Source organism: Dromaius novaehollandiae, chromosome 1 (assembly GCF_036370855.1).
Source record: "Dromaius novaehollandiae isolate bDroNov1 chromosome 1, bDroNov1.hap1, whole genome shotgun sequence".
Taxonomy (NCBI): Eukaryota; Metazoa; Chordata; class Aves; order Casuariiformes; family Dromaiidae; genus Dromaius; species Dromaius novaehollandiae.
This window is the reverse complement of record NC_088098.1, coordinates 12,032,890-12,047,929: the sequence shown is the minus strand read 5'-3', so window position 1 is coordinate 12,047,929 and position 15,040 is coordinate 12,032,890. Positions and strand designations below refer to the sequence as shown.

At 44.5% G+C, this 15,040-nt stretch overlaps 1 protein-coding gene across 1 annotated transcript in view; it reads right to left on the bottom strand.

Moving 5' to 3' along the window:
* The window catches only part of PRKAR2B (protein kinase cAMP-dependent type II regulatory subunit beta), a 97,070-nt gene extending 84,834 nt beyond the window's left edge, over window positions 1–12,236 (bottom strand). The window contains exon 1 of the mRNA XM_064505654.1: window positions 11,676–12,236. Within this exon, the coding sequence (XP_064361724.1) occupies window positions 11,676–12,234 (559 nt within the window). The 5' untranslated portion in view covers window positions 12,235–12,236. The remainder of the gene's footprint in view (window positions 1–11,675) is intronic.
* Between the last annotated feature and the right edge of the window lie 2,804 nt (window positions 12,237–15,040).

Here is a 15,040-nt window from a genome sequence, read left to right as displayed (position 1 = left end):
AACATCCCAGCACTCCAGTTGGCTAGTCTAATTTTTTACACTACGATTTTTTAAAGAACCATCAGAGGTATGTGCCAGTTTGCATGCGTGATGCTGTGCAGCAAGTTTTATTGGTTCTTCACAAACAGCTGCATAACAGCCTCAGCCAGTAACACACCAAGGCTTCCGCAAAAAATAAAAAAGGAGAAAATTCCACCGAAGAGGAATTTGAAATAAATGTTTATGGCAAGCATCAGATCGTAACGTACTCTCTTCTACCACAGGCATGAATAACAATCCACAATCAGCGGCAGCCCCGCGGCCGGCGGGTCGCAGGGCCTCTAGCACCCGGCGCCTGGACAGCTCCGGTGCCTCCCCACCTCCGCCCACCCCCGCGGCCGCCCACGATCCCTCCTGCAGAGCCACCCCAAGCTACCCAGACCCATTCGGGCTATTTTACTAGGTGGAAGCTCTCATGTTCCTTTACCTGTAGGATAAAAAAAAGGACATTTCTTCCTGAAGCTCATCCGCATGCTTTGTTTCAATTTGTCAGTGATTCAGATCCTATGGTGGCAGAGCTCTTCCAGAATTAGAAGTAAAAACATTTTTCCACCATAAGAGAGTATGTCCCCAAAAGCACTCACTATGGCATGCGCTGACACCACAAACACTTCAGTGATCTGGATCCAAGAGAACTTGCCTCTTCCGAAAGGCCTGTACCTGCATCTTACTTCAACTTAATCCCAGACTGTCTTCTATCATCCCGTGTAACAGCTATAAAAACCGCCATGTTAGAATTGTAAATCTCACCCTGTCTCCTTTCAACTGACAAGCATGATAGCACACATTTCTGTGATTTATCTTCCGTTACTGTCAAGCAAAATTGCAAACAAACCTTTATTTCAAAACAGGGGAAATGGATGTTATCCACTGATTGACCTGTTCTTTAAACTGAAGCTTGAGCAATCTTCTTAATTTTGCATTTTGCAAGCAGCAAAACAAGCTCACAACAAAACACTTAGCAACAAAAGGTTAAAAAAATGAACAAAAAGGTAAAAAGCAAATGCAGAAATCCTGTCTGTTACTTTTATTGTCATTTTTCCCATCTATTGCACAAGAAGGATCCTTTAGCAAAAAAGATAACTGAGATCGAAGGAGTAGGTTGCAACTCACTGCTTTACACTTACGCGCCATATAATCCCCTAGGAAAATCCTCTCTTTGGTGGAAATAGATCAAAGGCACCCAATTTTGGCTGTAGCGTGAAAGTCAGGTCTTTTTAGCAACACTTACAGAAGAGCACATTAAGGAACTTCCCTCTGGAGGCTGTGCCACATTCTCACAACTCTCCAAAATGCAGTCAGAGAAGAGAATAAACTGTTACATGCTTGCAGAGAAACCATTTTCCTCTCAGAAGCTCAGACTGTTCTTTGACTGAGACACAATCACAGAATGGTTGAGGTTGGAAGGGACCTCTGGAGATCATCTAGTCCAACAACCCTGGCTCAAGCAGGGTCACCCAGAGCACACTGCCCAGCACCGTGTCCAGACGGCTTTTGAATATCTGCAAGGAAGGAGACTCCACAACCTCTCTGGGCAACCTGTGCCAGTGCTCTGTCACCCTCACAGTAAAGAAGTTTCAGAGGGAATTGCCTGTGTTTCGGTTTGTGCCCGTTGCCTCTCATCCTATCGCTGGGCACCACTCAGAAGAGTCTGGCCCCATCCTCTCTACACCCTCCCTTCAGATCTTATACACATTGATAAAATCCCCCCTCAGTCTTCTCTTCTCCAAGTTGGACAGGCCCAGCTCTGTCTTTCCTCATATGAGAGATGCTCTAATCCTTTAACCATCTTAGTAGCCCTTCGCTGGACTCACTCCAGTAGCTCCATGTCTCTCTTATACTGGGGAGCCCAGAACTGGACACACTACTCCAGATGTGGCCTCACCAGGGCTGAGTAGAGGGGGAGGATCACCTCCCTCAACCTGCTGACAATGCTCTGCCTAATGCAGCCCAGGATACTATGGGCCTTCTTGGCCACAACAGCACATTGCTGGCTCATGGCCAACTTGTCCACCAGGACTCCCAGGTCCTTCTCCGCAGAGCTGCTTTCCACCCAGTCAGTCCCAGCCTGTACTGGTGCATGGGGTTATTCCTCCCTAGGTGCAGGACCCTGCAATTCCCTGTATTTAACTTCATGAGATTCTTTTCTGCCCATCTCTCCAGGCTGTCAAGGTCCCTCTAAATGGCAGCACAGCCCTCTGGGGTGTCAGCCATTCCTCCTAGTTTTGTAACATCACCAAAACTGCTGAGGGTGCACTCATTCATCAATGACCTGGATGAAGGGACAAAGTTGAGCAATACTGGACCCAGTACTGACTCCCGGGGGACACGCTAGCTACAGGCCTCCAAATAGACTTTGTGCCACTGATCACAACCCGCTGAGCTCTGCCATTCAGCCAGTTCTGAGTCCACCTCTCTGTCCACTCATCTAGCCCATGCTTCCTGATCTTGCCTACAAGGATGTTATAGGAGACTGTCAAAAGCCTTACAGAAGTCAAGGTAGACAACATCCATCAAGAATCTCCTTATATATCCTAATGTCTGCAACTGTGTTGAATGCAATGATATGAAGGATGGAGTCAGAGAAAGCATGGAATTGTTACTTTCCATTATTAATGTTTTGAGGCCATAATTTGAAATAATTGCAGACAGATCACATTCATATGCGAATATATGCCAGACAGAGAGCAAACAAGGGCCCACTTAAAACTGGAGCTCCATTTTGTAAGTATTCCTAAGAAAGCAAAACAGAAGAACAAGTAATTTCTTTCTGCAAGATGGATAATGGAAATGAGTCTACTTCTGCTACTCCCACCTCAACTGCCAGCAGTGGCTACATTCCAGTAGAAGGACAAAATCTACAGATTAGCAAGAGAGACATGCAAATACTGCAGATATTTTTCCCCAAGATATGAAATTTGTACCATCTAAGAATAAATAACCATCTATCTACTTCCCAAACAATATTTTATACATGCATTAGCCATTAAACAATATTTCCTGTAGGCTGAGGCAACAGGAAGGAGAAAGGACTGTTAATTGTACATTTAAATTACTTCACAAATACTTAAATAACGTAATGGCGAAGGCTGCATCAGTTTGTTTCTTATGTTGATGAGTACCTATTAAAAACTGATATAGATAAGCTATCAGCTAAAAGATGGCTTTTAGAGAAAAATGCCTGAACGTTACTCAGAGGTATTGAACAAAAAGGCTGGAAAGAGAAAACACTGTGCATTAAAAACAGGAAAAAAAAAAAAAAAAAGAAAAATCAAATCCCAGAGCCAAGGAGAAAACGACCTCTGGATCTACTACTAAAGAGACACATGAAGAAGCAGATCTGTAAATGTACCTGGATTCTAACTCCAGAATTTCAATAAAAATGAGACATAACAGGAAAGAAAACCTGTCCCTCTAATTTTTAATAATATCTAGTGTTGAGAACTTATATTTTTCATAACCTATGCTATAACAAAAAGCAGTTTGATTAAAACTGTGATTTGCCAGAAAACATCATGTTCAAAGCCTTTGGAAAATTTTAAGATATGTCTATACATATGGGATGAGTATCACAAATGCCAATTTGGAAGAGAATAAGAAATCTCAGGACAATCTTAGCTCTCCATTAAACAAACTTTCTGTCATTCAAGCTCTTAGTCGCTGCTAATCCAGGAATAGTGCTTAAACATATTTACTAGCTTGTAGAAATTCATATGTGAAACCTTAAAAAGCAATACTTAAAAATTTCTTGATCAACATCTATTTCAAAGAACTATGACAGCAGTAGGCCTTTTTTTTTTTTTTTTAATAAAACAAAAGGCCATTGCTGGCATAACTACAGAGTTAAGCATAAATGAAAAAGGTGTCCCATCTGCACAGAGTACCTAAGAGAGAAAAGGGTCAGTGGTGAAAGTGAGTAATGGGAAAGAAACTAGAGGGACAAGACCAGCACAGTGACAACATATGGTGATCCGTGGCGTCATCGAGAAGAGGTCACGACAATGCTCGCACACAGCTCGAGTTCAGGTTAATCCACATACTGCAGCAGTTACACATGACTTAGAACTCACTGCAATGGATTTTATGTTTCATACTAACATTAAAAACATTCTACTTTTCAGCCTGTGTACTCAGGCTAGTAAGCCTGAATGTTTATATCAGGTTCCAGCTTGCATCCATCCCAACAGTGATGATTCTGTACATCTTTTATTTATAGGCTATACTGAGGCTTTCAAGGAATGTTTTGTTTCCAGTATTGGGCAATGATTTCTTTTCTTCCTGTCTGGTACATATTAAAATAGACATGTCATGGTAAAAAGTTATACTACGGAAAGACTGTTAAGTGTTTATGAAAATACATTTTATATCTGTATCACAGATTCAGAAGGAATCTCTGTTAAAAGGATCTTTATAAAATCAGGATTGTGTCTAGGACAACTCTGAGCAGGAAAGATCATGTTACTTCTTTTCTTTTCAGAATCTATTTTATACAGCAATTTTTTAGTCTCTCCATTAAGGAAGTCTTCATAATATTTACTAATTGGCCCTTTTAGCCCAGCTTTGCAAAAAACATTTTAGTCTAGTAACTGGAACAGTATGTGCAAGAAATGCTATTCTCATCATCAGCTTTTACCTCTATAAGCTCTCAGCTTCAAACTCTAGCTCTGATGATTTATTCTAAATATTAATATCATTAAGCAGAGCAATTTAAGAGGCAAACCTAGAAGTGAAAACCCCTGTCTTGTTACGGCATGTTTTTTACCACTCTACGTTCTATCATCCAGAGCGTTACAATACAGTAAGGTCACGCTGACTAAATTAAATTTTGGATTTTCGTACTGTTTCCTTCTTTATTGTTTCCTCATTTTATCTGTGGTCTGTGTATTATTTTTGTGAGCTGTAGTGATAATGGGATGCCTTACACGGAAGAGGATGAGAAATTGTCATATGGCTGTTGCTCAGTTCTCTCTGTGGATACTTTGTGCCTACAACCTGCATTTTACTCCTTCCATAGACTTCAGACACCTTTGCCATTTGACATCCTCCTTCATTTCAGATAGCACACTTTCTTATATGACACGGTATCATTTAAAATGCTGAATGAATGATGCACTGGACATTTGATTAACATATTTTTGATGTTGCCTCCGCATGTCTTCTGTTACTTGTAATATGGATTGAAATTTGGATTCACATACTACTCTGCCTAGTGACTTCAAGTAGAAATTCTGTGTGAGTACTTCTCCTATTTTTATCATCAGATGCACAAAAGCTTGGAATACAGCTCTTGGAATTTTTAAATAAAAAATAGAATTCACAAACATGAAGCCTTTCTTCAAAGAAAAATGTAGTAACACCAGACAAATAGACAAATAAAAAATAAGACAGATTATCAGAGGAGAATTAAAGACTAGTTTATCTAGTTCAACTTCTTGTTTATTACTATGACTGAAAACTCATCTATAGAACAAAAATCTATTTCATAATGCAAAATATTAAACAGAAACACAAAGTTTGTAATTACTTGTCATGATCAAAACTCACAATGACAATTTCCAGTTCAGTTCCAGAAGCAACTAGGTTATCATTCTTAAACAGCAAGTGGAAGGGTTAGCCTGAAAGGTTCCCTGAAAGGGTACACGATTTCGGTATGAAACTTCTACACAAAGGTAACTAGAACTATCTGTGTCACCATCAAATGTCTCAAAGAGAAAGAAATATAATGCACTACATCCATGTTAATTCTCTATGGTAATAGTACCTACTACATACACATGCATATTTCTTTTAGCACATTTATCTGGCATGCAGTAACTCATGCACCCATGGGCTTCAAGTATTTTATGCATATACGTCCATATTACAATCTGAAATTTTTCAGATAATATGAAGAAGTCTATGTGATAAACATATCTACTGTTTACAGTAAGACCACCTTTTTTCTCCTTCTCATTCATGGATGTCAAGACTTATTCTAGGAGCAAAGAATGGTGAGCCATTTCAAATGGCTTTTTTCCCTCAAAGCCTTCCCTCGCCTTTTTAAAGTCACTCACCATTTTAAAATGTAGATTTTTTTTCCAAAATTGCTTTCACTTGAAGCTCAAAAGAGGAGCTCAAACAGAGCAGGAATAGCTTTTCTACAGCATGATTTTAAGGCAATCTCATTACAATAATAATTGGTGAAATAACCATTGTGATTCTGATTATTAAGAACAAACGAAAGGGACATTTCACAAAGTATTTATACTGCATACTATTCAATATCTCGTATTTCAATCAACACCAAAAACATTTTAATTATATATGAAGACTGCAGCTTTATCCACACGCCTATGCACTCAGGACCACTACAGTTCTTTTTTGAAACGGAAAATGGTTGCAAACAACCTCCACGACAAACTGAGTCGGCCCTTTCCTTAGAATACTCACTCATTAAAATTCAAATGTTGCAAGTCTCCAGGAATGGTAATACAACAGATGAGTATGCCAAAATATTAAAAAGGTCTCTCAGCATCTAATGACCAAGTTTACATTCATATGAAGAACTGACCACTAATTTTAGTTTAAGGTTACATTTATCCTTTTTGGAAATACATATATAAGGCAACGAGAATTTCAGTAGAAAATTCAGGACACGAATTTGGGGTGTACACATGAGGTGAGTAGGGCTATAGCTAGGTACAGAAAATAAGAGGAGAGATTTTAATGCCCTTCTCTTGTGTTCTCCCTTATCTCTTCCTCAGTTTGGCTCTGCCCCTCCTCCTCCGTCTTGCTTTTACCTTTGCATCGCCCTTGCCACACATTCATCCCTTTTTGCCTCCGTTCTCTGCCCTGCCTTCCACCTTGCAGTTTCACCAGTGTCCTAACAAATGATGTTTTCCAATCCAGAGGTCATCTTTGATACTGGAAAAACAGAAGCAGGAACAGCAGTCTGTACCTTGATTAATCCATACCTTGTGACTTAGATGTGTCATTTCCAAACCATATGCTCCAGATTTACAGGATCAGCTAGGGCCAATGAGTCTCCAGAGATTTTCCCTTGACAGTAGTGGAGGACAAAACACAATACTTTTGCATAACAGATTGAGGATAAACCATGAGATATGTATGTATTAAGCTAACCTTAATTTATTGACAGATACACAAAGCAACCAGCCTGTGCAGGTTACAAACACTAGGATATCACATTGTTTTTCCTTATAGCTCCAGCAGGAGTACATTCTGAAAACAGGCGCTTCCTTGGCATCCAAGGATGTGTGTTTATTTTGTTTATTATTTTTAAAAAATGCCTTTCATTCACAAAACTGCATAACCAGGAGTAAACACAGGGAACAAGAAGTGTAAGGTTTCTTTGGGAAACTGAACCAAAGTCAGTGACTGACACAAACAAAACTTCTAAAACATCCTTGAGGAAGTAAGTTTTCTTGACAAAATATATGATATGTGCAAGAAATGGAGCGGTGCTGTTCAACCGTTAGCACTGGTGCTGTTTATACCTTATCATTCGTAATCAATCACTTCAATTTCACACCATTATATCTTTATACCTTGCATACTTCCTGAATTAATACTGCTCTGGTATTTTGAGCTGAGTACTTAACCAAAGACAGTTCCAAGTTGCCTCCTTCAGAGAAAAAGACACTGGAGATAAATTCAGGTGTTTTTGGTACAGTCCTACTTCTTTTCTGCTCCTGTTTCTTTAGGATTTTTTCCTGCGCCTCTCAAATGCTCAGACACATCAGCTTTAACTAAATAACAGCCAGTAACAACACCTCCCCTCATGCGGGTCTTCGTTTTGAGCAGGGACACATAGCCACTTTTGAGTAGACACTGCTATTATTTCAACTAAATTCTTAGCGCAACCATATTTGAAAAACCCCAGTGGTTACAGCAAAGCATGCTTTTCACTGACAGTTACACATATATGCACATATTAGAGATGAAACCATGCTCCTTACTATGAAGATAACTAAACACTTCCCATTACAAGATGACACTTCCAATTTGTTATAGCTTTATCAAACTAAGCTTTTGGACTGAAATTCTCCTGAACTGAAGAAAACACCTCAGTCAGATTGGGGAGGGGGGGCAACTAAACTTTCAATTTTTTAGGCTTGTCTTGTAAGATAGCTGTAGGGGGAAAGAAAATATTTTCACTTCCTCCTATCAAAAATACTGTAAACCATTATTTCAAAACCCTCTATCATTGTTAAGATTTGCAGCAAGGATTTGAAGCTTACTGGTTTTGTGACTACGTGTATGCTGGCAGATAAACCGGCCCGTGAGCACTCTCTGGCCACGAAGGCCTGCTGAGACCGCAAGGCTCCCACCCCTGGTGAAACGAAACGGATGAAGTTCTTCCCCCCGCAGAAGCCGCCTGCATCCCAAGTGCCTATCACGAACGGTCTCGTGCACGTGCTTTTCCGGATTGTGTCTGTTGTGGCCCAGAGAACAGGGCAAGGTGCTACGGGCCAACGCCACGCCAAGGCGGAGGCCAGCGGCGACCGGCCTGGGTGAACACCGGGCTGTGCCTGCGCCTCAGCCACACCCCCCACGAGCGGGGACGCCCCTGTAACTGCAGCCTTCTCTCCTCTAAATCGCATCCTCGCTACGGCTGCTCCAGCTTGGTTCCTCTCAGCTCTCTCTCCTGCTAGCCATGCAAATAATGAGTTATTTCTTTTTTATACTTCAGCTGAGAGCAGAACTTATTAAAACTTCATTCCTACAGGTCACTAAGCAAACATCAGTAATGTTTTCAGCCACTGCCCATCATAACCCAGATTCGAATTTGAAGTTACATGCTTTTAAGAAATTCCCATGTCTTTCTATGTGGTCCCAATTTAATAACATCCTACTACAACCCATACGTATTTCTGTATTGCACACTTGCTCTTATCGACCCCTGCTCTAATCTACCTGCTGTTGTTGTGCAACAGACCTGGAGTGAGGTTATGAACTATTTGACGTTTTCTGGTTTTGTTTAATTTCAGGAAGAAAATAGTAAATAAGGTTAACAGAACTGACGAAGCGCTATTTATCATCACAAACTTCGCTAGGATGTGGTTGTGTACAAAGTTTTCCTGATCCTTGCATTTCTACAGTTTACCTATTACTGTAAAATTTGTATGAACAGCATATACCTAAAGCAATTCAGACGGAATAAAGCAACTAAAGACATGCCTTTACTATTGGTATTGCAAGCTATCATACAAATGCTTTACTTGAGCAGTGATCTATTTTATTATTCAAACATATAGAGTGAGTATAGCTGAGATATATTTGCATTTTATAGCTCAAGTTTTCAGGAAAGGAAATCAAAGCAACTGACGCGCCAATCGTATCACCCGGGGAGGACGAGGCGGGGGGGATGCAGCATTTTCCTGTTGAAACACATCAGTATCTGAGAAAAAAAAACATAGTAAAACAAAAGAAAAACAAAGTAAACAAAGGCTGGATGATACCAAATGGTTCACGCAGCACTGCAATTCACAGGAGCTTTATTCCTAAAAACCTCTCTACTAACTCATGTTAAGGCTAGATAAAATATGAATTTTAGCTATGAGCAAATATTTTAAAAGACCCGACACAAATTATATGGGTCTTTATCCATCAAAATAAGGTGCACCTTGAATTCTAAATGCTCATGTAAGAAGAGTGTAGGCATTTGAAAACAGACAAATACCTTACAGAGCATCTTCAAGTTTTGCATAGACACAGCATAACACGTTTTAACACGCATTTCACACTTCCAAAAAATTAGAGGAATTTTCTAAATACGGGCTCAATATTATGTATGCAAGTGTAACTAAGTCCTATTCCATTTAAGTAAATCCTACTACCATTAACAGGAGTTATTCCTGTGGACTGATAAAAACTCACACACCTGTGTAGGACAACTTAATACAAAAGAAACTAAAAGATATCTCAAAAGCATTTCCAAATTAAGCAGTGTGTTCAGAAGGCGATACCCTACATGTCCTGACCTTGAGGCACGTGACTTCAGAGGTCACGTTAGCCACAGGTGCCAAGGCAGACCTACGGCACCACAGTGCCCCACGTCACGCCAGGTAACAGTCCTGATTTCCCCTTGATGTCTGCAGCTGATGGAAGGGCACAGAATAGGACCCAAACATAATTTAATTCTTGGCTCACGTATAACTCTTAATCCTGAGTACAGTGAATTTCTTAATGCAGCTTATGCCTCATCATTTCTAAAATGGAAAAATGCTTATGTATCTTACAAAACGCATTTCAAGGACAAAACTAATACGGACAAAGCGTTCAACAGCAGTGTTTGTAGGTATTTAGAAACGTGTATTGAAAAAAATGAGTCGGAGACAATAGCAATTACAACAAGCCCCTAACAACAAGGACCTGTTTGAATTACCCAATTCGGAAATACTGCCAACCTGCCGTGCCGAGAATCCTGCTCTAACAAAAAAGGTATCACGGCCAGGTCTGAGCTCCTCACCGGGATTTTTTTAAAATTTACTTTTACTTATAAACTCTTGTAATTTGTTTTCTTCTCCTGTGTGAAAGCAGCACACCAACAGGACGGGCTGATTACACAGAGGCAGCCTGACTCTTCACAAAGACAAAAGGAAAAAAAATGAAAAAAAAAAAAACCCAGATCTTTTTCCCAGAACCTGCATTCAAAAATTGCTACTTTTAGAAACAGAAAGTAAAAGCATAAGAGAAATATACTTTTAAACTGATATTTAAACCCATTAAACAGTGATTTAAATACCAGGCTTGTGCCTGCAGGTATTAACAAAAGGCTGAGGGGATGCATTGTTATGTTACTTTAAAAGAAGAGATACTCAAGGCAGATGTAAAATCGGGATTCAAAACACACACCCCTGCGCGATGTGTGCATACACGAGCACACAGTTACTAATCACTTACTATAACGTACTCATTAACGTGCCTTCCATGTGCTTTCAAAAATATTTCCATTTTGCTGCTTCTAGTTATTAATTATTCCAGCTGACACAAATTACGAGTCGCAATGCAATCAAACTTTCACGGTACACTGGGCTTTCTGTCCAATTCCCAGATTTCTGCCAGCCTCTCGGACAACACAGGGCCGGGGCCGCAGCCCGGCCGCACCTGCCGGCGCTGCCCGCAGCCCCGGCCCCCCCCGCCCCGCGCCCCGGCCGCGCCCCGCGCAGGGACTCGCCGAGCACTGCCCGGCGCAGCGCCCGGAGAACTTCCCCAGCTCCTGAGCATCAGGTCTTTCCCCGATAAAACGCACGTAAGACGTTATTTTAGGAGCTACACCGATGCTCGCCTGGCCAGCGGCTGGCTTCCCTGCGCAGCCCGCCCGGAGCGGCCCGACCCCTCGGCGACCGGCTGAGGGACACCCCGATTTCAGGCTGCTCTCAAAGAAAAAGCAGCGGCACCGCTGCAGACGCTGCGGCACGGGGGGCCGAGCAGCCGCCGCACAGGCTCCTCCGCCGCGGAGATGCCGCTCGCTGCGGTGCCGGTGCCGGTGCCGCGCCCGCCTGCCCGCCGACGGGCCCCGAGGTACCCTGAGAGCGGCGGCCACGGCCGCGGGTAGACCTGGTGCCCGCCGACGGTGAGCCCCCCCCGCAGCGCGGCGGCGAGGGAGGAACGGGCCCGGCGCGGCCGCTCACCCGGGAACGCCGCCGCCGCCTCCTCCTCGCCGCTCTCCGAGTCGCTCCGCGCCGGCTCCTCGGCGAAGTTGACGCCGCGGGCGTCGGCGGGGCCCCGGCGCGGCGGCGCGCTGCCCCGGGCGCGCTCATGGCCCGGCGCGGGCGAGACCCCCGCCGCCGCCGCCGCCTCCTGCTGCTGCTGCTGCCTGGCCGCCGCCGCCGCCTCCTCCTTGAGGCGCCCGAAGTACTGGAGCGCGAACTCCAGCAGGTCGGCGGGCTGCCGCCGCAGCACCTCCACCGTGAAGCCCTGCAGCAGCTCCGTCAGCCCCGCCGGGATGGAGATGCTCATGCCGGGGCCGGCCGGGGGGCGCCGCCCGGGCAGGCACCGCGGGGCGGCGAGCGGGGGCGCCCGCGGGGGCCGCGGCGCGGGCAGCGGGCGGCTCGGCCTGGGCGGCGGCGGCGGCGGCGTCTCGCTCCGCTTCGCCCCGCACTCGGCGCGGCGGCGGCCCCGTCCGCGACTGAAGCCTCCCCGCCCCCGCCGCCGCCTCCTCCCCCCGCGCCGGGGGAGCCTCGCGCGCATGTGACCCGCGAAACCATGACAACCTCCCGCCGGGGACGGCGGCCCGCAGCGCCCCCGCCCGCGCCGCCGCCGCGCAGCGCCCGAGGCAGGGCCGCCGCCGCCCCCCGCCGCCCCCCGCGCCGGGCCCGCCCCGCCCTGGGGCGCCCGCGGGCGGCGGGAACCGCCCGGGCCTGGCCCTGCCGCCGCTGCCCCGCCGCGGGCCTGGGGGGCCTGGGGGCCGGGGGGCCTGGGGGCCTGGGGCCCCGCGCCCCGAAACGCGGCCCCGCCGCGGCCAGGGCTCAGGCACCGCTGCGCTTTTCTCGTGGAGGCCGGGCGGATCCCGGTCTGCCCCAGAGATGTTTCCCACGTCATTCATACACACATATATGGGTGTGTATATATGTGCATCCACTTATGTTCATATATATATATAAAATTTATTATTAGAGGGGTTAGAAAATGCATCCCGCTTGTCAACTACTTGTCTAAATACATAAAAAACGCAAAAAAAAAACCCAGAATGGTAATAAAGAAGTCCGACGTGAAGTTTGCGGTACAGCAATGCTCGGCGTAAACCCTCTTGGCTCGTGCCGCGGAGAGCACCTAGGACCTTTGTGATAGGTGCTGCTTGTCGTTACTGGTAAGCTTAATTCTTTAAACAGTAATAACGGGTGCCATGCGTTTCCACACGGCTTTGCTAACCGCTTCTCGAAAGCGAGGTCCTTGGGACGCGTGAAGAGTGAATCGCTCTGTAATTGCCGATCGCTTTTGAAAATGTGGCCAGTGTTTTGGGGGATCAGAAACTTCTGTTAGAGTCTTATTTTCATGCACCAAGAGAATTAACTGCTAAAACGTCTCAGGTTGAAGCTCTTTTGTGATAACCAGTTTCACTAAGCATTCAGGATTACTCACATTGCCTCGAAATATATTTCATCAGGGCTTGGGGTAAGATAAGCAGTGAAAATTTGAATTTGTAATAGCAAGGATATACTGCAAGATCTAGCTTGAAGAAAGCAACGTGGCAGCAAAATATGGCAATCCCCACCATGCTTTTCATGCAAAGCAGGATCTCAACCCCCTTTTAGACTGAATTAGTGTCCAGATGGAACCCACTGCTCCTCACGGAAGCAATTTCACATGGAGTTTGTTTTGCAAGCTGGATCTTCAAACTTTTCTAGGCCTGGTAAATTAGTGAAGAGAGTGATCCATTCCTGCATGGCGGTATTGCTGCTCTGTCCTGGGCAAGAGACACCTCTAGCAGTGGAGTTGTGCAATACCTTTGAGCAACATCTTGCCGCTTGCTGACATGCTGCCGGCCCTGTCTGCCTTTACAAAGCACCGCAGGGATGCCGTGTAGCCCCGTGTGCTGCTGTGGACAGCAATCACATGCAGCAGGAGAGCTGACACCTGTACATTGCGGGCGGTTGCACACCTTGGTCATTCTAGAGGGTGTGTTAGGCAGAGATACCAAATTGGCCCATTAAAAATTTAGGAGTGCATAGCTTAAAAGCCTTCTCACACCACCGAGAGGGCTGACCTGATCATGATCAGGTTGAGAGATGCCTAAACTCTGAGGAAACCTCCAGAAGGGGAAATATCTGACACGTTACTCTCACAATGACCAAGAGAGTGAAGTAAAGACTCTTGTGGTCTCCTTTGCTCCTACCCAGTCAATGCATTCTTCAAAACACACTGGTTACCAGCTTTGCATCTCTGTCTGTCCCATCATGTTTTCTGAGGTATGGAAGAACAACTAGTAGCTGAAAAGCAGGCGGCACTATGTCTCCTCCACAACAGTTCCAGACGGCACGCTTTGGACAACGGCTGGGACTGCTTCTGTCAGAGGTCAGAGAATGAGGTCTTTTCTGAGCATGTAGAGGAGAACAAATAGAGTGCAGAGGGAAGAGAGGACAGACTTGAAAGCCTTGTCTTTACCAGGATAGACATAAACTTAGTAAATTCAGTAAGCTTGAGCAAACTAAGTCCATCCAACAGCCAACAAGGCTTTTTCCTGCCAACTTCTAGCTGTTTGCCTGATTTGAATATCTGTCTCCCACCCTTCCAAAGACATTTTCTCAAAGACTCATCTTCTGATTAACCCTGACTAAGCTCTGCCGTGCAATACATGCAATACATAGTGGGCAGAAATGTGTACTTGACACCATGAGTTTAAACCTGGGTAAAACCTTTTCTATAGAGTGGAAAGTAACTTTTACAGGCATACTAGTGGAGTACAGGCTTTTAAAGAAACTCTCTGTTACCTTCTTGGTGGTAAGAAGAACTATTATTATCTGCTTGGACCAGCTGCACAGCTAGCCCCAAAATAAGGGACCCTGATCTTCTCAACTGTAGTAGTCTCTCCCCTAAGTTGGCAGCCTAGCAATTCCCCAATGTTGCTCTTGATGGGAATGAAAGTACATACCATGCTGGAGAAAACACAAGACAAAATTTGGCCCTATATCTATTGCAGTGTAATGGAAAAGGACCGAAGTTTGGGTGTGGGAGATGTTCCTCCCTCTCTGTATTTCCTGTTTTTTTAAAGATGGTTGCTTTGCTCTTATCTTAAATCTTTGTCCTGACTTTTGTAAGTTTAAATGCAGAAACACTTTGCATTCTGCATGGTTAAAAGCTGCTGACAGGCAACGTGAAAATCCCTTCATGTTTTATATTTACTTCAAAATCTCCTTAGCTGTGTATCAGTGTTTTCCTCTGCGGGCTCTTCATAATGCAATGGCTGGTGTGCGAGTTCAAAACAACCACAGTTCATAAGAATAATCTCATACCTACTAATTTCTGGTCTCCTAAAAGACTTTTAAATGTCACATTT